Source organism: Oncorhynchus keta, chromosome 21 (assembly GCF_023373465.1).
Source record: "Oncorhynchus keta strain PuntledgeMale-10-30-2019 chromosome 21, Oket_V2, whole genome shotgun sequence".
Taxonomy (NCBI): domain Eukaryota; kingdom Metazoa; phylum Chordata; class Actinopteri; order Salmoniformes; family Salmonidae; genus Oncorhynchus; species Oncorhynchus keta.
Genome location: NC_068441.1, coordinates 17,559,420 through 17,587,033, shown reverse-complemented (window position 1 = coordinate 17,587,033; position 27,614 = coordinate 17,559,420). Strand labels below are relative to the sequence as shown.

Here is a 27,614-nt window from a genome sequence, read left to right as displayed (position 1 = left end):
GAAAAACAGTAGTTCTAGATTGTGGTGGATATTCACATGCACAAGAATGAACAGGCCATTATCTATTTAGAGATGCCCATTTAAACAAAGAACAACATCCAGTCATTAGCATACAGGTACTTTAACCACTCTACATCACTCAACATCCAAAAAGCCAAAGTACCATGCCTCTTTGTGGCCTGTTATGGACATGAATCTGGCGTGTTGTGTCAGGGGCATCTCAAAATTTGATTTTCAGATAGTGAACCATGTGGCAGCTTCCAGCAGGTGACCTCTGACCTGGGGCTCCACCTCCCTGACAGGCTGAGGGTGGGGAGGACAGCCTCTGGAGGACGGCCAGGGCCCAGTGCAGATGGGCTCTGTGTCAGGCCTGACAGGAGACATCCGAGGGGATAGCCAGAGAGAAGAGGTCCCGGCGGCCTGGAGGCTACACAATCAAGATCCAGCCCCACAGCACACAAGTTTTTATTTCCTCTTCCATTTCATAAAAGCAGACATTGGGGCTTCTAAAGATCAAATCTGGGCACTAATCTGTAGATTAACTCGATTTTTCCTTGGAGCATGATAAGAGTGCCCGTGTTTGTGTGTGTGTTTACTCCAAGTTGTGGGTAATATGAAGGGGTAATTAACTGACGACCCTCCCACTCTGTCTGCCGAAATTCTCTTTCTTTGCTATTGTTTTCCTTAATAGGATGTCGGTGGGTGGAGCTGGGAGGGTTGTCAGCGAAATGGGACACACCTGGGCCGGGTGTGTCCCGGGATAAATACACCTCTTCCCCACTCATTGAGGAGACTCTCTCCATGCAGGCACACTGTTAGATTTTGGTTGTGGCATGTTTGTGGCCAGTTTGTTTTGTTTTGTTTTGTTTTGTTTTGTTTGTTTGTTTGTTTTGGCACCTTTCAACACCCCTCATTATCACATTTATGCACGCAACCACTCACGTACACTACTGATTACACACACCATTGTTAATTGTATTTACGTTACTTCAGTTAATACATATATTTTTGTTATTCCTTATCTCCACGTTGTCTCCCTTTTTGTTACGGACTTCGAGCCGGTTCGTGGCACACAGCAGACCAAATCCCCAGCTAATCTGGCAGTTGTTGACATAAAAGTAGCTCCTGCTCTGACCAATCCTTACGTTAACTGACCAGACATGTCACTTAAAAAGTGAAAGGAAACATCAAGAACATGCTGAGAATAAATCATAGTGGTATCTTAGGATCTTCCAGCCCTTGTCATATTCACATGCACCTTCTTTCTCTCATGCACTCTATATTATACAATCCTACAGTATGAGTGGGGGAAAGTAGAGCAGTGAAACAACAAGTGCAGCATATATAATCCTTGCAGGCCAGTAGGCCATACAGTGCTTGTGCTGGATTACCTCCAGTGGAAACATAGATAGTCCTCCAGGACACACAGTTGAGTCAACTTAACTCCCAGTCCAACACCAATTCCAGCCCTACATGGATGCAATAATCTTTACTTTAGTCTCTGGCATATTACCTATGCAAGATTTATGCTGAGTAGCAATGTTGCTGAATTCCCCCAAAACACAGTTGTGCGCAATGGCACAGTATGCATGTTTCAGTGAGATGAAGGAAGCTGAACGTCCATGACATGTTAATTGAACAGAACATGAACTGAACATACATCGTGTTTAAGTGAAAAGGTTAAGTGTTAAGTCAAACCTCCCTTCTGTCCTCACCTGCTCATTGCCTGTAATGTTGATGATTACAAATAGTGATGCACTTCATATCCTCTGATAAAGCATTTACATCAGCCTCCAATGATCAACTATGACCTTACACAGACCTATTGCAATATCTGGCAAGATAGCTTGAGCCTCCTGATGTGTTAGTGGACCATCATTAGACACTGGGGGGGGGACTGTATGATAGTATCAGATGATGCTGACTTCACTGCACAATGAGACGATTAGACATGATTTTCCTGCACACAGCTCTGGTACCAAACATCCTGGGCCTGTGTAATGCATTGCTTGACTGCAGCCTGCCAAGAACCACATGAATAATTAGAATATTAAATGCCCTGCTGACAGGGAAAGGCCGTTTGTTATATACAAAACAGGATTGTTCTTTCCAACCAAAACATTTGATTATTGTTCGGAGAGAGTCGCCCTGTTCCCAGACCTGCGTCTTGTATATACAACCTGCCTTGAGTTGACTGGTGGCTGAGACTAATGGCCCTGATGGAGAAAGAGTGAGAGGGGAGAGATAGCGGGGGAGATGGGAGAGAGAGCCAGTGGAGGAGTAAAGAGATTTAACCCCTGACTGTCAGGTAGTTTTGACCAACATGGAGGACACCAGGAACCTTAGACTCCTACTCCTACTCACATTAGACTCCTACTCACCCGTGTAAACTGCTGTTGGCAGTGACTGCAGGGCCGCCAAGCCACCCACGTTTACAGTTATAAACGCGCAACGGCATCGCTGTTATCAACTTTGACTGGATTAGAATTATAAAACTTCAGAGTCAGAGAACTGCGGGGAGAATCATCCTCTGTGCTTTCTCTGTCAAAGGTGTATGATGCTGACAGAAGAGAGCACAGCTATAAGCAAAGCTTCTTACCCACCGTTCAGCCCTCATCACAACAGTCGTTAAGCCCCACATAAAGGTGACTGCGGCTCGTCGCTATGGAGACTAGACGATACCAGAATTTTGACTTCGACACCGATGCCAGGTTTAGTATCACAATACTCGATACATCATGATACTCGATATCAAAGCGATACCGAAACGATAAAACAATCCTACGGCAAAAAAATAACGCATATTAGCCAAAGTCACAGAATGGTACTTGATCCAGACAGATAAACTCAGCTACTGCTCTATTCAATACCATTACATTTGATTTTTTTTACATCAACATTTTTCAGAGAGAGTCATGTATGCATTAATTCATCAATTATACAGTCATACAATCAATAATACTTTGTTTTACCAATCTAACTACATAATGGTCATAATTTATTTGAATGGTAAATCTTTATTGATAAACTGGATAAATCAAGACGTAGCCTAGGCCTATCCACAATACAGGTAAATGCATATTCAATAGGTGAGCTTGTTATAGCTGATTTTATGGGGCTACAGATGACAATCTCTTTCCCTTACATTTGGGATTTGTTTTATTGTACTGATCAACTAAATTTGCATAGAAGTAGCTCAGCTGAATACATTAAGCTGTACAACTGACTAGGTATCCCCCTTTCCCTTTCTTTTTTCTTTTATAGAAAATATGTCTATTTAACCAGTAATGATAATAGGATCATCTTTGGGACAGACATGATAGACAGGCTTGATCCATGAGACACATTTGACAGAAGTTCAAAAAGTAAAATATTATAGTACCAAACCGCTTATTGGTCATAGTATGGATATAGTTAGTATGCCAAAAGCTCCCGGATGTCGTAATAAATTCACCAAAATATGAAGTATACACGCAGAGGACACTATTTCCGTACTTTAGGGCCAATAATGCAATTCTTCTGCAAATGGGCGTGGCTTCACATTGTGTTCAGATTTGAAGAAAATGGCGGAAAATATGCAGCCGAAGTACAATGAGAGAAGATACAAATTCATTGTTTTAACTAATTATGACAAATGTTAAGAAAATGTTGAGCAATGTAATACAGTAATGACTTTTCAAATAAATTACCATACACGTTATGTTAGCTGACAATTTGTTAGCTATGCTGTCCTTACGAACCACGTACCATATCATTACAGCAGTATGTACCGGTATGTTAGTTGGCTACTTATACATCAAACATGCCAGTATATTAACTATAGGCTATCTAACTACCCAACGTTTATTGACTTGATTATCCCCGTCATTCTTAGCTTAGTTAAATGCTATAGTCGTTGTGCATTCTCAATGGACATTCGGGTGCTTTCGTAAATTTGCTCCAGCTACATACTCCAAATCCAGAGCCCTCTCGTCTGAGTGTACTAGAACCCAGAATAATGAATTTACGAGCGCTCAAATGCCATTGAATATGGCCGGTGTCAGTAAACGTCGGCAAAAAGGCGAAATTAAATTTGCCAGCAGCACAGATACAGTCACCAATGCTCTTGATAACATGAAAACTGCCTAACCAGCTCTGATAGGGTGAGTAAAATGGTCAGAGTGGTCTCATTTGTGTCTGGAAGTAGCTAGCAAGCTATCCAACATTAGATTGGGTGCTTGACTGCTGTTGTAAAGTCAGAACGCTCAAATCAACCCTACTCCTCGGCTCGAGCGTCCAGTGGGCACTCCAAGAGCGAAACGCTCTGAATTTAGAAACAGACAATCTGACAATGCTCTGAATTTATGAGCGCACTCTGGCACTCCACATTGAATTTAAGAACAAGCGCAAAGTCGGAAAATGTCTAAGTAGTCATTTGTTATGCTAACTAGCCAGCAAGAGGTTGCAAAGCAACAGCATCAACTTCCGGTAGACAGGCAAAAGAGCTAGTACGCTCAACTGAAAACATACTGTTCGTTTACAGTATACTAAAATGAACTAATAGTATATAGAATGTAGTATATACTCATTAAATATGTAGTATACAGTATGTTAGTGTGGGTATTCGAACACAGCTAGAGTAAAACAAACGCCAAAAAAAACAGAGATTCCTTAATTAATATCGTACTTTTCTCTTGAAAATCTATGAATGAGCAGGGAACCCTTATGCACTATTCATCCACTCTACAAGAAGCTGATGGCAAATAAAACCCGGTGGCTGGGTCTCGTTTGAAACTGATTACAAGAAGAAGAGGAGAAAGAACCTGTTAAATCTTTTTTATTTTCCTTTATAGATGGGCAGTAGGCTTCACCTGGAACAGAATCCAGACATCACTGTCATTAAAGAACTAGATATCACAAAAAATCACTAAAAGATACCAACAACTCTGCACAAACCAAATCATCAACATGTAGCTTTAAAGTCAAGCAACACTGGCTTCTAGTTCTGGCTCTGAAAAGGGGCTGTGAGGTTAATAAGCCTTTCTCTCGTTTCTCGGGTGGGACATCCGTTTTTGGGAAAATCTAGGAAATACTAAACTCAGCAAAAAAAGAAATGTCCCTTTTTCAGGACCCTGTCTTTCAAAGATAATTCGTAAAAATCCAAATAACTTCACAGATCTTCATTGTAAAGGCCATTGTAAAGGGATTCCCATACTTGTTCAATTAGCCATAAAGAATGACTAAACATGCACCTGTGGAACGGTCATTAAGACACTAACAGGTAGGCAATTAAGGTCACAGTTATGAAAACCAGTTATGGAAAATAAAAACACCAAAAGAAAGATGCCCAGGGTCCCTGCTCATCTGGGTGAACGTGCCTTAGGCATGATGCAAGGAGGCATGAGAACTGCAGATGTGGCCAGGGCAATAAATTGCAATGTCCATACTGTTAGACGCCTAAGACAGTGCTACAGGGAGACAGGATGGACAGGTGATCGTCCTCGCAGTGGCAGACCACGTGTAACAACACCTGCAGAGGATCGGCACATCCGAACATCACACCTGCGGGACAGATACTTAATGGTACCAACCGCCCGAGTTACACCAGAAATGCACAATCCCTCCATCAGTGCTCAGACTGTCTGCAATAGGCTGAAAGTGGCTGGACTGAGGGCCTGGCCTGTAGACCTGTTGTAAGGCAGGTTCTCAACAGACATCACCGGCAACAACGTCACCTATGGGCACAAACCCACAATCGGTAACATCTCACAGCAAGAACTGACAAATCTGGTGTAGTCCATGAGGAGGAGATGCACTGCAGTACTTAATGCAGCTGGTGGCCACACCAGATACTGACTGTTACTTTTGATCCCCCCCCCCTTTGTTCAGGGACACATTATTACATTTCTGTTAGTCACGTGTCTGTGGAACTTGTTCAGTATGTCTCAGTTGTTGAATCTTTCTATGTTCATACAAATATTTACACGTGTTAGCCTTGCTGAAAATAAACGCAGTTGACAGTGAGAGGACGTTTCTTTTTTTGCTAAGTGTATATCCGGTCTAAGGCGTATGGTTTTCTCTCAATAGAAAAACAAGACTTGTAGTGTAACTTTTTGTTCGAATTCAATAAAAAAACTGCCAAATCTAAAGCCTTACACTTTGATGTCAACCCGGGTTGGGCTGGCCTTGGTGGGCTAGCTCAAATTGCGTTTCCATTGAATCCAGAATAGAGAAATGATGTTCCTAGCTAGCCAATGTGACTGTGCAGCTAGCTTTGCTAGCTAGCTAGAAATTGTAGAAAAAAGTTGGACAACAACTATACATACGCAACATGCAATCTGGTTTCCGAGCTGGTCATGGGTGCACCTCAGCCACGCTCAAGGTCCTAAACGATTTCATAACCACCATCGGTAAAAGACAGTACTGTGCAGCCGTCCTCATCGACCTGGCCAAGGTTTTTGACTCTGTCATTCATCGCATTCTTATCGGGAGACTCAATATCCTTGGCTTCTCAAATGGCTGCCTCGCCTGCTTCAACAACTACTTCTCAGATGGAGTTCAGTGTGTCAAATCAGAAGGCCTGTTGTCCGGAACTCTGGCAGTCTCTATGGGAGTGCCACAGGGTTCAATTCTCTGTATATATCAATGATGTCGCTCTTGCTGCTGGGGATTCTCTGATCCACCTCTACGCAGATGACACCATTCTGTATACATCTGGTCCTTCTTTGGACACTGTGCTAACAAATCTCCAAATGAGCTTCAACGCCATACAACACTCCTTCCGTGTCCTTCAACTGCTTTTAAATGCTAGTAAAACTAAGTGCATGCTCTTCAACCGATTGCTGACCGCACCATCCCGCCTGACTAGCATCACTACTCTGGACGGTTCTGACCTAGAATATATGGACAACTTTAAATACCTAGGTGTCTGATTAGACTGTAAACTCTCCGTCCAGACTCACATCGCCAATCCAAAATTAAATGTAGAATCAACTTCCTATTTCGTAACAAAGCCTCCTTCACTCATGCCGTCAATTATACCCTCCTAAAACGGACTATCCTACCGATCCTTGACTTCGGTGATGTAATTTACAAAATAGCCCCCAACACTCCACTCAGCAAACTGGATGTGGTCTATCACAGTGCCATTCGTTTGGTCACCAAAGCCCCATATAGTACCCACCAATGCGACCTGTATGCTCTCGTTGGCAGGCCCTCACTACATATCCGTTGCCAAACCCACTGGCTCCAGGTCATCTATAAGTTTTTGCTAGGTAAAGCCCCGCCTTATCTCAGCTCACTGGTCACCATAGCAACACCCACCTGTAGCACACGCTCCAGCAGGTATATTTCACTGGTCATCCCCAAAGCCAACACTTCCTTTGGCCGCCTCTCCTTCCAGGTCTCTGCTGCCAATGATCTCTGAAGCTGGAGTCTTATATCTCCCTCTCTAACTTTAAGCATCAGCTGTCAGAGCAGCTTACCGATCACTGTACCTGTACACAGACAATCTGTAAATAGCACACCCAATTACCTCATCCCCATATTATTACTTACCCTCTTGCTCTTTTGCACCCAGTATCTCTACTTGCACATCATCATCTGCAAATATACAGTGGGGCAAAAAAGTATTTAGTCAGCCAACAATTGTGCAGCTTCTCCCACATAAAAAAATGTGAGAGGCCTGTAATTTTCATCATAGGTACACTTCAACTATGACAGACAAAATGAGAGAAAAAAATCCAGAAAATCATTATTATGGTGGAAAATAAGTATTTGGTCAATAACAAAAGAGAACTTGTTCGCAACTGGCCTACCTGGTTGAATAAAGGTGAAAAAAATAAAATAAATGTAAAGTGTTGGTCCCATGTTTTATGAGCTGAAATAAATTATCCCTGAAATGTTCCATAAGCACAAAAAGCTTATTTCTCTAAAATGTTTGTTTACATTTAACAGGTGTGGCATATCAAGAAGCTGATTAAACAGCATGATCATTACACAGGTGCACGTTGTGCTGAGGACAATAACAGGCCACTCTAAAATGGGCTGTTTTGTCATACAACACAATGCCACAGATGTGTCAAGTTTAGAGGGAGCAGACAATTGGTATGCTGACTGCAGAAATGTCCACGAGAGCTGTTTACAGACAAATTAATGTTAATTTATCTACCATAAGCCGCCTCCAACGTCATTTTAGAGAATTTGGCAGTACGTCCAACCGGCCTCACAACCGCAGACCACGTGTAACCACGCCAGCCCAGGAACTCCACATCTGGCTTCTTCACCTGCGGGATTGTCTGAGACCAGCCACCCAGAAAACTGATGAAACTGTGGGTTTGCACAACCAAAAAATGTCTGCACAAACTTTCAGAAACCGTCTTCGGGAAACTCATCTGTGTGCTCGTCATCCTCACCAAGGTCTTGACCTGACCCCAGTTTGGCGTCATAACTGACGTCAGTGGGCAAAGGCTCACATTGGGTGGCTACTGGCACGCTGGAGAAGTGTGCCCTTCACGGATTAATCTCGGTTTCAACTGTACCGGGCAGATGGCAGACAGCGTGTATGGTGTCATGTGGGCGAGCTAGCTGAACTGTTAGTGTCATCGCTAGCACAGGCTAGCAGGCTATCTAGCTAGCTTAATTCCTAAATTTGCTTGCCATGGCATTGCTACTAGCTAGCAGGCTAACCAAACACACAAGATGACAGGTTTTTGTGTGTACTCCCACACCTCCCAGAATGGGTCAGAATGGGTGAAAACGTGCATTGGTAATGAAATCGTACTTCCTTGTGTTATAAAATAAGTTTTACAAAGGCAAATATGAGTATTTATGTTCTGAAATGTTCAGTGGGATATTTCTCTAACATATAATTAACATAATATCCAAAAAGTTGGATTTCGTAACCTAAAACATCTGATAATAAACACCGAGCTCTGCAGGTTTCTCATCTTTTGAGGATTCATGTATACCAATCATTAACATTACATGAGCTGAATTAAATGTAAAAGGCTTTGAAAACAAAAATAATGGTATATGCTCAGAGCTCTGTTGACATTTCACAGAGATACACTTGTTTTTGTGAGAAATATTAGAAAAATAACTAAAATGTGAAAATTCTACATGTCTTGTCTCAAAATCGACATCCATCTTCGCTCTCATCTTCGCTCGGCGTTTTATGTCCTGCGGATTCGAGAAGAATTTCTGGCCATCCTACAGGGGTAAAAACTCCATAAACTTTTGAATGCATTATGATAGAGTAGTGCAAAAACATGTGAAGAATAGAACTATGTTGGTAATTCGTGTCATGTCTGACTACTGCAGTATTGCTTGTCCATATGCTAGCTAACAGCAACAAACCGGACGAGCTAAACGTGAACGCATCTAGCAGAGATCAGATTCTCATTAGTTAACTAACGTTAGCTATGGTATAACTATAAACCATTATGTTTACTGTTAATGTTTTGAAATAACATGATATATTTATTTAATTGTATACCGTATATTCTGAACAAAAACATGAACTAGTCATTATCTGGTGTGACCACCATTTGCCCCGTGCAACACAGCACATCTCATTCACATAGAGTTGATCAGGCTGTTAATTGTGGCCTGTGGAATGTTGTCCCACTCCTCTTCAATGAGTGTGCGAAGTTGCTGGATATTGGCGGGAAATGGAACACGCTGTAGTACACATTGATCCAGAGCATCCCAAACATACTCAACGGGTGACATGTCAGGTGAGTGGGCTTATGGTAGAGAAATGAACATTCAACTCCCTGGCAACAGCTCTGGTGGACATTTCATTGCTCATTAACAGGGATGTAAACAAATTTGTGCACACATTTTGAGAGAAATAAGCTTTATGTGCATTTGGAAGATTTTTGGGATCTTTTATTTCAGCTCATGAAACATGGGACCAACACTTTACATGTTGTGTTTATATTTTTTGTCCAGTGTTCGTTTCATACATAGTCTTAGCAAGTTCTTTAGCAGCAAGCTAAGCCTTTTTACCTATAATATTTAGCTACCTAGCTAGCTAGCTTTGCAAACGTTAGCTTAGCTCTAGCTAGCTAGCATCAAGTGTAGACAATAGACGTAAAATGGCCATGTAGATGAAAAATGCTCATAAAAAACGTCTCTAGCTTAGTGTAGAAGAAAGACTGACGTTTATTTTAGATTGAAAAAATGGCATCCACCCTCTAAATCCCAGAGGAGAGCTCCCCCTTCTGGTCTTAAACTCCCTGGCAGCGGGGTCAGATGCCCCCCCCCTTCACCACCCTCCCTCCTCTGCATCCCTCCCTCATACACACACACACAGAGGAGGGACTGAGATTGGAGCTGGAGCTGGAGCTGGATCTGGAGCTAGAGCTGGTGGAAGCAGAGGGGGAATGTCATCCTACACCTGTAAGGCCCACTGCATGCAGCATTTCCTACAGTAAATCACAGCCGATGCACTTCTGCCAATAGTATCTAAGTATACTGTTAAGCAATGATTTGCTTTACAGAACCTCCATATTTTCTGTAGTTTTGATCTGCTCTCACTACTAGCCTAACACTAATAGGATGCATAAGAGCTTACCTTTATCACGGGTAGGGATGCTTATTGACAGCACATTATCCAGCTCAATTAGACATCCTGTTTCTCACCTCCTTCCTCCTCACTCACTAGCCTGACTGACTCTTCAGTCTTCAGACAGCTGTACACTGGCTTTGACACACGTTCAAGTGTGAGAATAGCAAACCACTCAACCCACACATCTGGCCCTGCATGCCGCCTTTAAACTGAGCACATATGTTTCCCTATGGCCACAGGCGCAATCATGTCTGCCAGACAACTGAGCAAAAGCCCTTTAAAATCGTTTTGGCACTGATGAAGTCCTAATGCAAAACAGAGTGACAGGTAATGCCTTTCTCTGGGGTGAGATTTCCACCCCACTTCTAAGCTATTAATATTTCACATTTGCATGAGGATGACAGGTGGAGGAAGAAAATAGTGTTTCAAGGAGACTGAAACTGCTGTTTTCACTGAACAGACTTGGGACAGAAGGAGAGAAAGATGGCAGCCAACGTGCTGTTTTGAAGTGCAGATCCTTTTGTTCTCAGAGTGGGCCATTGAGAAGTGCCCTCCAGCTAGCCAACATGAGTGGGACACCAGAAAAGTTGTATACACTCCTTTTGTCGGATGAAGGATTAGATGCTGTGATTCTCGTGATTCTGTAAAACTAACCACAATTGGGCAATGTGGTTTGGCATCCAAACCCATATCTTCATCTTTCGTCTCTCCTTGAGTGGCATTCACTTTCTGAAATGCAGCACCTGAGATTCCAGATTCCACCTGAGTGCCAGTTACAGGGCAAGTAGTACTTAGTACCCAACTACAGGGCACGTAGTACTTTCCCAACTAACAATTATTCCAACTAAGTTCCAACCTTGATTTATCCCGTTTTCTGAGAAAACATTCCAAGAACCCCAATGGGACGTTCCATGAAAGTTGAATTACTCGTAAATTAATGAACACAATTCCTTTGTCATTGTCAGAACATTTCTGGACATCAGAATTAACTAAAAGTGATCAATAATGTTATCATCCAGCCAAATGACAATCTGATCAAAAGCTCCAGGATATTGTTTTCAATTGAGTTACAGAAATGTTTTAGCTGCAAGACTAGACTTCTTGAAATCATTATGAGGTTTGTAAGACCAGTAATGTGTCATATGTTGCTTAATAAATCAGGCATAGTCTAATTTAATTATTGATGCTGATGGAGATTCTAGTTGTACAGCTGTCTACTGCATGTCCAACATACACATTATTTGAAAAGAATCCTTAAGAGTTTGCAGCCAAAAGGCTTTGGCAACAATCAGACAAATACATTAGGAACATGATCCATTAACTGTGTTGAACTTGGAAATATATATTGTATTGTGTAAACTGTAGTCATAGATGAAGCTGAATAACAGAAACCACTAGACCACTTCATACCAGGTACATTTTAACCTTGACAGTTTTGTATCAATATTGTATATACCAAGTTGCCACAGTACTTAGTTCATGGGATGTCAAGACACCTCACATAACTGACATGTCTAATCTAATCCATAGGAAGCTGTTTTACTAAATAGGCTAAGTGTCATACATGGCTGTGTAGACAACACGTTTAAATGAGCTTTTCAAAAGAGGCTTTGAATATCTATGTCAAATGTCTCATTTCCCTGATCACTGAGAGTACTAACCTTAAGCCAGCTCGAATCCTCAATCTGATACTCTCAATCGAGCAGCAGAATCATTGTTGTCAAGTCTATTCAGTAACGTCAACATTCCGAAGAGTCTAGGGAAAGATAAGTCTGCAACTAAGGGGGCTGGTGAATCTTAGCCATATTACCAGTCTATATGTTGGTGATGTTTTCACCATGCAAGTCATTGTGCTATATGTACGTCCTTTAATATTTCATCAGCCGCTCCATTTGCTCTTTAACTATGCAACAGTGGTTCCTCAACTCAGACTCACACTAGGCTGCAATGACACGCAATTACACTGCATGGATAAAGCAACATATAATAATACCCTACAACAATGTTTAGATAATTTATATAACTGCATTTACATATCTACTAAAATGTATTGCCAGAGAGAGAGAGAGAGAGAGAGAGAGAGAGAGAGAGAGAGAGAGAGAGAGAGAGAGAGAGTATGTACTTATTTAAGGTCATTACAAAATGGGCATTGAAATTGGCAGTCTATCACACAAATAGACAGATTCAGGGCCTGTTTGTCATTGCTTTTAAAAGCTTTCTGTGAAGACATCCATCAACACTCTACTTCAACAGTATGTTTGGTAGACTGAGGCAGAAATCATACTTGGATCTGAAATAAACAAAATATACAACCAAGCATCATTGCAAAGTCTCAAATTATGTAGATGGTATACATATTTGATGAAAAATATATATTTTCATTGAGTCACTCACTATTCAGTGTGTGGTGACTAACCGACAAGTGTGAACGTTAGGTGACAAAATATGAGTTAAAAGAGCAGCTTTAATCCGGCCTTGTGTTCACACCTAGTCTAATCCTGCTCCAGGCCTCTTGACTTCCATGCTAACACCATCATGCCCAGAAAGCATTGTAAACAGGTGTTGAGTTAGTCATAAAGAGAGTGTGTGAGTGTAAGAGCGTATGTGTATATTTGTGAGTATGAACATAGGCGTGTTGAGTTTGTGCAAATGCCAGAAGCTTGTCTGTCCACAGGAAAACCACCATAAGATGTAGAATGTCTATTTCTAAAAAGTAGGACAGCTTACCATAAACACCAAGACCAAAAGGAAATACTTTTGCATAATCTATTGGTTTGTTGGTTTATGTTGTGGGCAGCAACACTAAATCACATGACACTACAGTGTTCAACCATGCTTTCCCATGCTCTTTGAGGCTAAGCATCATGCTGTATTAAAGTGAAGTAACATTCTGAGGTAACACTCTATGGAAAACAGTTGAATATGTCCAGGGAGTTGTGCTGCTGCCAGAGTAAGGGTTTAAGCCTGGTACCCTCTGAGTCTCTACTCATTCCTCTTACTTGACAGCAGGGTTGTGTTCAGCCAGGGGTGGGAGGAGGAGGGGGGGGGAGCTATAATGCTACCTATATGCCATCACTCAACGCAGTGGCAGGTACCGAGTGGGTTTAGCCAACCCCTCTGACATGCATCCTGTCAAAACTGTGCAGGGACAGGGACGCAGGTCTAACCCCAAACATGTTTCTTCAATCACTCCAAGAGGCAGGCTTCCAACAGCAAGTCCATCAAGGGACGTATACAGTCACTACACTTGCATGCAATTCATGCCACACAACACCAATGGCTTGTGAAAAAATGTACTGTTTGGGAAGAGGCAAGGTTAAACTATTTAAAGTTAGATTTACATATGCAGGACTCTTGGTAATGAAGCTCTGTTGAGACATGAGAAAATAATCTAATCATTACAGTTAAAAAATATAATTTAAAAAAGCATATTTGTAAAGAGAAGTTAGCTCCACCTGTGTATGCTATGAAATTGATACACATACTGATTCGCTGAGGGGATTTCAAGAGAAAACATAAAATACACTGTCAGTTTTAATCAGACGTATGTGAGTGTTCTGTAAATAGCACAATGATGTGTCTCGGTTCCAAACCAGTTGTTTCCTGTTTGTATGATATCCTTTTTTTTGTAAAAGCTTTCTGCAAGAGCTGTTCCCTCGTCATACAGTCCACAACTCAAAACGTAAGAGCCATGGCTGTTGTTAACTTAAAAAGGACTGATGGATGGTGGGTATAAGGGGTGCTCCACTGACATAAATATCAGCTTGCGTTATCTACAGATAAAGTTGTTTGGTCCACATGAATAATAACATTCTACACATTTAACCATATCATATGACTTATTCATTTCATTTAACACTCTCGGCTGGATCGCTGCATTGATTTCACAGCCACAGCAGGCCTCCTGAGATTCTCGATGGATTTCCCAGCTGCCCTTCCAAATGATCCACTGTGAATACTATCTGTAATGTTGAGCCTGAGGAAGGTATTGAAAATAGTCTTCACTCCTCAAATCCCTATATTGTGCTCCTGTTTCAGTGAGCTGTGTTACCTCTTGGCTCCAATGATCCCTAGACATAGACATGGTTTCATCGAGCCCAGTGGACACGTATTGCTGTCTTTGGCTTCCCTCAAAACGTGGTGTGAGTTTTAGGGATAGTGTTTCCTACAGGGTAGAAGTTAGAGTAAAATAACAATGAATACATGGTTGGAACAAGAGCACAACATGAATTTACGGCCTCAGTGGGAGTCATTACAACTGCACGTCTGACAGATCCTGCTGCCTATCGGCCTCATCCTGAACCTGCTTGCTAAGAGTTGATTATGCAAATGCACATGTGCTTACTCAGTTGAATAGAGTGTTTATCATACAAGCTATTAAAAGGGAAATTGTAATGACCCCTCATTGATGTTATCCTTATAATGTTGCTAAAGGTTAAATATTTGCTAAGCTTGTGCTATTGATTAGGGCTCTAAGCCTTTGCAGATTGATGAGGGAGCTCCATATGTGGTTGTCTGGAGCAGTCTGAGAATTCTAAAAGGAGGTGATTACCTCAACCCACTATAATGACTTCCATTTCTGATTGTGTTAAAAAATATATGAGAATTCTTGGTAATTGCAGATCAAACTCAGCAATTCCAATCAATATGAATAGCTTTGCGGTAATAAATACAGGCAGAAAGAATAACAGTAACATTGAGAGAGAGAGAAAAAGAGAGAGACTCTCTTTAAGCTCCGATATGAATGACGTGGAAGAAAAAGTCCAATCTGGAAAACTCTCTGAAGCCATCTTAAATCCTCAAAGCAAAACTGCCGTAAAGTCCATCACACCCCACCTGCCACCCCTAGGTAATGGTAAAACCCCTGTGCGCATACCAGGGCTAAGTCTGTGCAGAGAATTAGCCTCTCTGGCCTGGGGCAGTCCTGAGTAATTGGAATACAGCCGATTAACTGCTAAGAAGAAGTGCAATTACCACTCTGTCCATTTTAGCACTTTATTTCTCTCCTCCTGGCTGCTCTCGTCTCTTACTCTTCCAGGTTATCAAAATGGCCCCTGCTTCTTTAACTGTCTACAGTACAACACGCCTCTGTGGCCACATCTAACACGGTGTAATTTCAGCCAAGAGTTAGGTTGATACCCCTGATGTTACAGTACCTTTCACCAATCTGACTGTCTGAACTGTAGCTAACTGAAGCACTTTGAGCATTTGAGAGGTTTTACAATTGACTTATGCTGTATCTGAATTAATCTGGGAACAACAAAACATTAGCTCCTGCTCTCTGAATGCAGTCAAGTCACAGCCACGGGCCAAATCAGTTCATTATCTCCGTTAATTCCCTTTGCACTAGGCTAATGCAATTAGATACCAACAAAAATCTCCCGTATCACACTTAATAACGCTTTTATAATAATGTTCTGTCTTTTTTTGCCTTTAAAATGTACTGTCCTCCGATTAGCTATCTATAATATCAGGTATTTGATTCCGAAAAATCAACAATTATTGCATGACCATAGGGGGAAGTTATCATGTGTGGTACATACGTAAATATTGAGCATTCGGTAGAGTCGTTGAGTCTTCACAATAGAACTACATTTACAGTAGGAACTAGAGTGCTGATCCCACAAGAAGGCAACAACCCACAGTACATCTGCTCTACTGTACCATTACACATTGGTGCTCAACCTCCCTGTACAATAACTAAAGACAAGCTTAATCTGTTACAGGACACCAGGTCCTTCCCAGCTCACACTAATCAGATAAAACTCACGTCAGCTCACTGGAAATCATGTCAGGGTGCTCTGTCTGTACCAGAGAGTGAGACTGATAGGTAGTGGAGGACCTTTGTCTGTGTGTCTGCATATTGGCGCGGAGCAAAGCAGAACCGAGCAGCTCACCGTGGCTAGCCAGCCAGTGAGGGCGAGGGCAGGGGGGAGACCCAGTGTTAGTGTGCTTCCCTCGGAAGAGGAAAACGACGACTCATGCTGGGCCCATTACTACCGACGGGGGCTGAAATCGGTCATATCTGCTGCAGTTTACATAAAGTCTAGCGAGCCCAGTCCCCACTGAGGGAGGCGTCACACTGCTGATATGGGGACAGAGAGAGAGGAGCAAGAGTGTGGGGGGGGCTAGAGAGAAAGAAAGAAAGAGAAAAACTGAGATATAGGAAAAGAGAAAGAGACAGAGAGAAAAACAAAAAGGCAGATGTCACGTGGGTCCAGAGGAACTGATATATGGGATGTGCAGCGCAGCAGAGGCAACGGTTCAGGTGGAAAAGGCTTCCCTTTGTGATGCAGATGACAACGCAATCAGCCTTTCTTTGTCTCCGCCGATGGGCTCTGCTCCCGGGGACACTGAGAGCTAGACACTAATCCGCTGGGTTTGTGTTCTGTGGGCCCGTTCAGCGAGGCAGTGGCACAGTACCTGGGGTGTGTATGGAGGGCAGCTCGGAGACCAGGTCTGACCTCTCTCAGGATATGCTCCTCCTCACTTGGCTTGACACCAGCTGCATTTACCCTCTGAGCTCAATTCAAATGAAGGTACAGAGGCTGTGAGATTTATGCTTTCAAATATGCATAACAATGCAGGCAACAAGGAGGGAGCTCATCATCTTGAGTTTTTAGTGTAGCATGTGACATGCTGGGGATTTGTAATTTGTAAATCAAGAAGTAAGTTGTGATTGAAACATTTAAACTATATATTAACATTATCCTGAATCTAGGTTCCTGAACAATTGGTATAACAATGTTATACCTGTAAAGGTACACATTAGGTTGCTTTTGTAGTTTCTATTGAATTTATACAGTTCAAAATAACAACATATAGCCCACAGGCCAGAAACTGTGCTCCCATTGAATAAACTCCTTACCTCTGTGTAGCAACCCTAACATCATTAGCTGAACTAATTATCAACCACATTCTGTTTGACATTCAGTGTTGAGAGGTATGAAGCTTGGAAGATAATAGAATTATATCCAACATGATAATTATACCTATCTGTCTCAGAAATGATGCATTCAATCTGACTAATCTTCAATATACAGTGCCCTCCACTATTTTTTGGCCTTTATTTAACTAGGCAAGTCAGTTAGGAACAAATTCTTATTTACAATGACGGCCTACCCCGGCCAAACCCTAACGATGGTGGGCCAATTGTGCGCCGCCCTATGGGACTCCCAATCACAGCCGGTTGTGATACAGCCTGGAATCAACCAAGGGTCTGTAGTGACGCCTCTAGCACTGAGATGCAGTGCCTTAGACCGCTGTGCCACTCGGGAGCCCCCCAAATAATATTGGCACCTTTGGTAAATATGAGAAAAAATGGCTGAGAAAAAAATATATTTGCTGTTTATCCTGTACTTTCATTCAAAATATTCACAGATATCAAACCTTTAACTGAAGGGAAAAAAAATGAAAAAATACCAGTGAAATAAATGCTTTTCTCCAAAACATGTGTCACAATTATTACTTCCTGTTCCACTGGGGTATAAATATGAGGTGACACACAGGCTATGTTCCCAAGGTCATCCATCACTATGGGAAAGACCCGAGAAAACAGCAATGATGTGCGACAAAAGGTTGTTGAGCTGGACAAATAAGGAAATGGTTAGAAGAAAATAACGGTTGAAAATGCCCATTTCCACTATCAGGTCAATACTTAAGAAGTTTAAAGCAACTGGAGATGTTACCAATCAGCCTGGAAGAGGACGTTTGTCTATATTGACCACATGCACAGTGAGGAGGATGGTTCGAGTGGCCAAAAAATCTCCAAGGATCACAACTGGAGACGTTAGTTGGGTCTTGGGGTCAGAAAGTATCCAAAACGTCCATCAGACGCCACCTACATAACAAGTTGTTTGGGAGGGTTGCCATATACAAGTCTTTGCTGTCATCAAACAACAGACTCAAGCGCCTACAATTTTCCAAACATTACTGGAACTTTCAATGGGACCGGGTTCTATGGTCAGATGAGACCAAAATAGAGCTTTTTGGAAACAAACACCAGAGGTGGGTTTGGCGTATTCAGAAAGATAGACATACAAAAAAGTACATCATCCCCACTGTGAAGTATGGTGGTGGATTTTTGATGTTGTGGGACTGTTTTTCTTGCAAAGGCCCTGGACAACTTGTTAAGATACATGGTATCATGGACTCCATCAAGTACCATCAGATATTAAATCAAAACCTGACTACCTCTGCTAGGAAGCTTAAACGGGGCGGTGGTTGGATCTCCCAACAGGACAATGATCCAAAGCACACCTCAAAATCAACACAAAAATGGTTCACTGACGACAGAATCAAGGTTTTGCCACGGCCATCCCAGTCCCCTAACCTAAACCCCATAGAAAGCATGTGGGATGAGCAGAAGAGGAGAGTCCACAAGTGTGGAGCTCGGAATCTGTAGGATCTGGAGAAATTCTGTATGGAGGAATGGTCTCAGATCCCTTGCCATGTGTTCTCCAACTTCTTTACGCACTATAGGAGAAGACTCAGAGCTGATATCTGTTATCTTGGCAAAGGAAAAAAAAAATGTTTTATGATTAAAATGTATTATTTCTTTCAATTATTTTACTTTAATTAAAGGTTAGATTTTTGTGAATATTTTGAATGAAAGACCATAAGGATAAACAATAAAGAAAAACATTTCACAGCCTGTTTTGCTCATATTTACCACGGGTGCCAATATTAGTGCAGGGCACTGCAAGCCCTAACAGTGCCATACAATGTTAGGTTGAAAAAAGGGGGCATTAGTCATAGTGTCTAGATTGTCTCACTTTTAGACAAAAACACATTTTCTGACAACAGGCTAAAACAATTATAGCCCTAGGGTAGACCAACACACCTATACTTTAACCACTGCTAGAAAAACAAAACCCAAGACCAATAATTCAAGTGATCCTCAGTGAAGAATACAATTTAATGTAAAGTATAGGTGCTCAATTGTCCACATTCCACAGTACCTCTAGTGTTGACAAACCTGTTGGTGTTGAAATTCTACACTTAGAACTATTCAATTGTATGTTTCCAACTGAGCTTATGTTGTGCACAGTTAACCGTTCTGAGGCAAGCCATAAAAAAGCATATTGGGAATAGTCAAATCAAATTGTATTAGTCACATGCACCGAATACAACAGGTGTAGTAGACCTTACAGTGAATTGCTTACTTACGAGCCCCTAACCAACAATGCAGTTTCAAAAAAGTACAGATAAGAATAAGAGATAAAAGCAACAAGTAATTAAAGAGCAGCAGTAAAATAAAAATAACAAGCGAGACTATATACAGGGGGGTATCGATACAGAGTCAATGTGTGCGGGCACCGGTCAGTTGAGGTAGTATGTAAATGTAGGTAGAGTTGTTAAAGTGACTATGCACAGATGACAACAGAGAGTAGCAGTGGTGTAAAGAGGGGGTGAGGGGGGAGGGAGCACTGCAAATAGTCTGGGTAGCCATTTTACTAGATGTTCAGGAGTCTTATGGCTTGGGGGTAGAAGCTGTTTTAGAAGCCTCTTGGTCCTAGACTTGGCGCTCCGGTACCGCTTACCGTGCGGTAGCAGAGAGAATAGTCTATGACTAGGGTGGCTGGAGTCTTTGACAATTTTTAGGGCCTTCCTCTGACACTGCATGATATAGTCCTGGATGGCAGGAAGCTTGGCTCCAGTGATGTATCCCAGTAAGGAACTTGAAGCTTTCAACCTCCTCCACTGCAGCCCCGTCGATGAGAATGGGGGCGTCCTCTGTCCTCTTTTTCCTGTAGTCCACAATCGTCTCCTTTGCCTTGATCACGTTGAGGGAGAGGTTGAAAATAAATGTTTCCATCTAAACAAGGTTTCATGTAAACTAAAGAAATATCAAAGTATGACTATAAATCAACAGTTGTTGCTTGGAATTATTTTAATCTAGCAATATACTGAAATAAAAAATAAAAACATTTTTTTTTAATGGTATGTTACCAAAGGGGGCAGGCTCTTTCTGACTGGCTCTTGATGAACAAATAGTAGAGTGAACATGGATGGAGAATGAGGCACTGATACATGCACGTAACAAAAGACAGCAGTTCAACATTTTGCCACAATGATGTCATCCCATGCAGAGAGAACACGTTTTTGTGAAACTGGCATCCCCTCTCGCCATCATCGGCCAACATCTCTGAGCCCCTCGGATACCCTGGCATTAAACCCATCCTCAAGGTAGCCTATGGATGTCCCCGAAATGTGACACGCAACCTCAAGTGAAACAACTGGTACCAGCACTAATTGAAATTTAGCATGCAAAGTGACAATGCCTGGGCCCTGGGCAGCATGGATTAGGTCTTGAATAGAGGCAGATTCTGTTAAAGTCTACTGTGGTGGTTGGTGTACAGACGAGCTCCCTGCATCTGCTCATTGGGTAGACTAAGAAAACACAGGATTGTGTATGGTTGCTCACTTGACCTTGATTTAATCCCATTTTAGGGCCCTCCTCTCATAGGCTTTTGTTACTATTTCAAAACCATAATGCCTCCATGTTAGGCTAACACTTCTAGTCCCCACACAAGTACAAATTAAATGGGACTTGTGAATTCACATTTGAAAGCAGGTTTATATGAATTTGACAAACTCAAAATGCAAATGTTCATAACTCTCTTCAAACAACACACAACAAAAAATACATTTTAGGATAAAACAGAGTAACAAAGAATGAAATACTGAAAGCACTTTGTGTTCTCTCAGGTTTCCACTGTAGCCTATTGGAGGAGGCAACTGCATTATGGCAGACAAACCTCTGGGGCTGGTTACTATCTCTAAGGGCGTTTTCACATAAGAAATTTGTGACTATTCTACAGAATGCATTTTGTTTCACAAGACCTGAAAATAACCGTTTCATGGTACGATTAGCAAGACGCACCTTCTACATGACGTTAACAAGCTAGCTTGTTTACAACGGGCAAAAGAGTACAATACCTGGTACTCAGGATTTGTTTCAGCTAGGGTTCATTTGCATTTCACACATGCTTTATTGTGAGGATCAGGTTCCCAAACGTTCCAGGATCCTGATCATAAGGGGATATCTGAAAGCGCCCTAAGATATCGCTCTGACATTTTCACTAGATACTAACAAAAAACAACTCCCTTCCTTAGATATGTAATCTGGGACACCAAGTTCTTTAACAGTGCCTCATCCGTGGTGTCATCTCTACAACTGTCAGTTATCTAAACCCACAAATTATTGAGGCACGAGTTAGAGAGGTGGTGGAATATACTGTTGACTGTTTGTGCAATTTTAAATGTTGTGCGACGATTGAATTTAAATAAAAATCATGTTTTCACACTGAATTAAATGGCTTCACTTTGTTACAATTATCTTAACTCCACAAAAAAGCTAGTCAATAAACCGTGTTTATTCAAACTTTGGTTACTTTATATTACAGTCCATTATTTACCCAGAATTTACCCAGTCCAGAGATAGGAGAAGGGTAATAAGACACACAATCAGAGAGCCAAAGGTCTGGTACAGCCAAATGCTTTGTGGTTAATTAATTCAATCAATGACTGACTAGATTTTATAATACTATGCCTGACCTTAAATAGCATGAATGGACTTCCACATACTTTCATGATAACACTTTATGACAGCTCTGGTAAGATTTGCAAGATAAATGTTGTTTTGTTGTTGTTGTTGTTGTTGATGATGCGCTCCATAGATACACCTGGTATGATGTAAGTAATGCACCTGCAGCTGATGCAAAGCTAAACAGAATGAGAAGATAAATACACAAGCCTGCCTGGCTCTGCTGGAATAACAGGAGTTATCTTACTAAGCACCTCGATTCCATTTATTACAGCTTGCCTTCAAAAATGTCCCATAGGCCTACCGAGAAGATTTCATATCAACAGGGGCTTGCATTAAATCCACAATTCATGGTATTTTAGCCCAACAGCATCCCTGTCTTTTGGTTTAAAAGATAACTAGCTACATCACTCTCAACATTTAACCACCCTGAAATCCATATACGAAGGTATGGTTGTTAGAGCTGTTGTAATGAGTATGATGGGAGACAGAGTGCTGGTTTCAAGTGCAGGGTGCAGCAGGTGTTTATTTAGTAAAGGACCACGGGAGGAGGCAGGTAGCTGGGTCCAGGGACTGGCAGAAGGTCATACACAGGGACTCCAACAAGGTAACAGTACAGGTAGGGAAAAAGGCTATAACATAGTCCAAGAGATCAGGCAAGAGGTTGATGACAGGAAATCTGCAAAAGTACAGGCAGGGAATAGGCAAAAAAACATTGCTAGTGAAGATGGCCAAAACTATGATACACAGGAGGACTAATACGGGAAAAAACAGAGCTCCGAATAGAAAGATGTATCAAAACAGACAATACCTCACAATGATGGGGTGCAAAGAACTGAACTAAATAGTGTGTGTAAATGACATACAGGTGTGTGAACAGGTGATCAGGATTCAGGTGATTGGGATCTGGAGAGTGAGCTGTGTTCATGGGATCTATGTGTTTGAGAGTGTGAGCTGGAAAGTGGGCTGGAAAGTGAGCTGCGTTCAGAGGATGTATGTGTTTGAGAGTGTGAGTTGGAAGCAGACTTTACAGCTGTAGCTGAAAGAATATCACCTGTCATTAATAGAAAGTTCACCTGCTATGCCCAAGAAACGCTAAACAAAAGATAAAACATGAAACAATCTATGTTGTCCAAATACATTGAAAGATACGTAGGGCTAAATAATTAGCCTAACATAAACATAAAAGTATAGCTATATGTATTCTCTTCAATTGCTAGGCTATACAATTACGGTAGATATACATACTTATTAGCTAGCTATTAAAATGATACATCAAAACACCCCAAAACATCTGTTATTTTTTTTAATACACGATGCAATATAACCAACATTAGGCTTGATCTCAGAGATGTGCCGGAATGACTATGGGTGTACTTGGACGTTAATTTTTATAAAACCCGACAGAAGAACCTTCGCCAAAGCAACCATGTTCTGACATCAGAGCCGTCAATACGATTTACTTCAACGTTCCTCTCTGTCTCGTGTTGTTGTTTTTTTTATTAATGCTGCAGTGACCTCTTTTTCAACTCTCGATTTTTCATACGTGGCCTACTCCTGCAACTTCATTGGATGATCAGCTAGGGTGATACAAAGGGTAAAATGGGGGGCCTGTGATGGGTTGGAGATAAGACCAACCAGTCACGATACTGAAATACAATAAACATAACAAGTGTTGCTGGCTAATATTGCTTGAGAAATATGGGTTCGGCAATCAATACTTTTATCTTCAGTGATGTTGAATAGTAATGAATGACTATTCAATTAAGTAAACAGAAACATGAAAAGGAGTAACTATTAGCCTAATTGTCTCTCCAGAAAGAAAACAGCATTTTCTTCCATGCAACCTTTGTCTGAACGTTCAAATATTTGTATTACATTGTAAATGACCAAGAAATAAATGTATTCTGAAAGAGAAAAGCAAAATAAATAGCTTCATTAATGACATATATTGCTTGCGACACAAATAAAATAGAAAACTCTTGATAAAATAGGCCTACCAAATGACATCATAATATGTGTATTAGCCTGCCACATTGCACAATACGAAACAAAGGCCTGTTTTTTATTGCGGTTTATAAATATATTTTGCAGTCTCATACATCATCTAGCCACGTTTGCATTCCAGAAAGAGAAAACAGCATGCCACTCTATTCAACGCAATTGGTTGAAATACATTGGTCTGTTATTATTTGTCATGAAGCAGCTTCTATCCTACTGTCTGTGGTTCCACCTCACTCATGACCCTAGAGCCCGAAGACTGCTAACAGAGAATAACTCCATTCTATCACTAACCTTATAAAGGCAAACACCCATGAGCTTTTTCCATTCAAGCTTTATTTTTCATTTCAGGTGAAAACTATGAACTAACTCAAACCGGAACATGTATAGGAAGAGTCTGGCCTTAAATAATTTACCTCCAGTAACATGTAGAAAACAATCCTCACTGAATTAAGATATGTTTATATAGAAAACAAAATAATAAGAATGAAATTGAAATAATAATAATAATAATAATAATAATAACAATAATATCAATAATATTAATTAATGATAACAATATAGTTGTTATAACAATATAACATATAATTGAAAATATAGCAGCTCAGGACAGGTTTCTATATATACACATAAAAAAAAAATATATATTTATATATAGTTGCTAGGTCACAAAGCCATTGTTTATAATATTCTAATTATTTTATAAATTGCGTATGAGTCTGGTTCCTAGACCCTGGGTCTTGCAAACAGTGTTTCTCTTATTGGTAAAATTATTATTTTGAATAAGGATAGAAAAAAATATTTCCAAATGTTAAGCATCATCAACTACTAATTACAGTAAATGTTAAAAATATACATATATGTTGGTATTAGATGACAAGCAAAGGCATCTACTATTTTCATTGAAAGAATGTAATCAGACAACTAAAAATTGTAGTTGTAAAAATATAGCATTTTACAATTATTATGTATAAATGTTGAGTGTGAAAATTCTTATGCTCAGACACAGAGGCCTAAACACTACCATAGCGTCGGGCCAGTAACCGAAAATGACGTTGTGGTTTGAATCTCTGAGCCGACTAGATGAAAACTCTGTCGATGTGCCCTTGAGCAAGGCACTAAACCCTAATTGCTCTTGTAAGTTGCTCTGGATAAGAGCTTCTGCTAAATCACTAAAATGTAAGTATTAATTTATTTTGCCAGTGGAACACAACATTGGATATGTGTATGGGCCTACCTACTCTACAACTATAAATGTCAACTGGAAAGTACAAATTCCCTGCCTATGTAACAATTTAGGCAACATCCTTTTCCAATATACCAGTTCAATTATATGCTGTTTGAAATATACCAAAGTTGTATTTATCAACTCTAAAGGACTAGCAAGGTATGTGGAGCACACTTCTCTTCAAAAACGACTATAGGCTACATGAAGATAGTATCCGCTTCTTATTCACTTGGTAGGCTAAGTACAGTAGGTTTTACAGCAGGGATCATCAATAGATTCAGCCGCATACCGATTTTTTCTTTAGGGTCAAGGCCAGAAAATAATTACAAAAAATATGGACAAAAAATTGACCACAAGAAGCCCAAACTGATAAAATATTTGACTAAAACAAAATGATTTCAACCCTTGTGCCTCTCTATTATGCGTGGGAATACATGGGAGCAGATTTTCCAAATTAAAATCACTTGGAGCCGATTTCCTGATGTTTTTAAACTCTTTAATGTCTAACAATAAAAATGTAAATTCATCATATATAAATAATACATATATTTAGCTGAGAAAACTTTGGGTGCCAAATAAAACCACACGCTGGCCGCCAGTTGGGGAACCCTGGTTTACAGAATGTATATATTTATGTTTGCAGGGAACGTATTTACAGTGTGGTTGGTATCCTACCCGTATGTAAGAGGTAGGCTCTACTCATTCTAAACCGCCAACACTCATCCCTTCAAAAGCAAACACAAGACTCGTGTTCTGTGACAAATCATCACACCAAAATAGCACATTAACTGAAGTGTAGATAATCAACCTACCGCCCTATTTTCAATCAAAAAATGGATCGTGCTTGGTGGTTAAACATTGGTAGGTTACTGTAGCGCTCTGCTCACATGAAGTCTGTTCCATTGTGCCACTGAACACGCTGCTCATCATAATTCACAAGAGAAACCTGCGTGCTCCGGCCAGTGCACAGCACAACTAGATGTTTCCATTTCCAACTAAATGATTAAGCTATACAACAGATGCCTCATTAATCAAATACAGAACTGTCCATACTAGACACAATCATCTTCAGGAAATGTATCGCCTACTGACTATTGTTGGTTGTTCATGCTGCTATTTTACAAATTGCAGACAAGAGGAAAATCCATGCTGCATTATAAAGTAGTCTAACGCGTTTACTTTAGTGTTGAAGGTTGAACTGTTTGAAATTATATAAACCTAGAGATGTATTGATTTGGCATGTATACAATGACATACAGTAGTAGCCTAATAAACATTTGGTATGTCCTTCATAACAAACAATAACCTACGTTCGGTTACCTGAGAGGATGAGGGCATGTTGGGTGCAACCCTCATTATAGCTATTGTTAATTATTTCAGTTCAAAAATCAAAGAAGCGGCTTGCCACAATGTATTCCCCGGAACGTTCTGTGACAGAGGTGTGATTTTTTGTCGTTTACAACCAGTCAACCACTCAACGTGCTGTGATCAGAAACTCTACAACCAGGTCGGCAAGACGTTTTTTAATGGAATTCAAACATGCTCTTACCTTCTACAGCTATAGCGGTGGGTATTATCCATAAAATCCATAGAATATCCATTATTGGTTTCTTTGGACGAAACTGTTAAAAGCCCAGACATTCAAATAAAATAAGTCCTGAAAGCCATTGACAGCGAATGCTGGCGGAGATGAGCGGACCTTCACCTTCAATAGAGAAAACCAGACGCCATAGAAAATAACTCAAATCTGAACCAAGTTTGGGCGAAACCAAAAACAGCAGACCAAGGGGTGCCGTGTATATTACAACATTATCCACGCTAGGAAAATTGCTCCACATCTCAAATTTAAGACATGTGCATATTGCATATATATATAATTCAAACTCTAAAATATATCATAATAAGCCTAGGACTTTTGTTTATGCTTTTAGTTGTTGATCATGCCACGCTCTCCCCCTGCCAAAAGAAGTTCCACTATCGATACTGTCAATCATAAAGATAGAATCGCCTAACTGCCTCATCTATGTCTGATAATCATGGATTTTTAGAATCACGTGGAAGGGTGATAGTCGAGCAATAAATGTTCTGCCTACGACCTTTATGTAGATTTTGTTGTTAGTAATGCATTTTATATTAATGTCTTGACACTCTTGGCAGGTGACAAGGATCATGGATCAGATAATTCAACAAAGAGTAAGTGATGTTACAGTCATTTTTAATGGTCCGGTAAATACCAATCATTGGGTCATTTTTTTATAATTGTTTTGTTTAGGAGAACGTCTTCT

The 27,614-nt window shown here is 40.7% G+C and overlaps 1 protein-coding gene across 9 annotated transcripts in view; it reads right to left on the bottom strand.

Annotated features, from left to right (window-relative positions):
• The window catches only part of LOC118400208 (ephrin type-B receptor 2), a 158,077-nt gene extending 131,013 nt beyond the window's left edge, over positions 1-27,064 (bottom strand). For all 9 annotated transcript variants that reach the window (XM_052473398.1, XM_035796835.2, XM_052473401.1 and 6 more), the window contains exon 1: positions 26,879-27,064. In XM_052473398.1, the coding sequence (XP_052329358.1) occupies positions 26,879-26,930 (52 nt within the window). In that variant the 5' untranslated portion in view covers positions 26,931-27,064. The remainder of the gene's footprint in view (positions 1-26,878) is intronic.
• Positions 27,065-27,614: the final 550 nt, after the last annotated feature.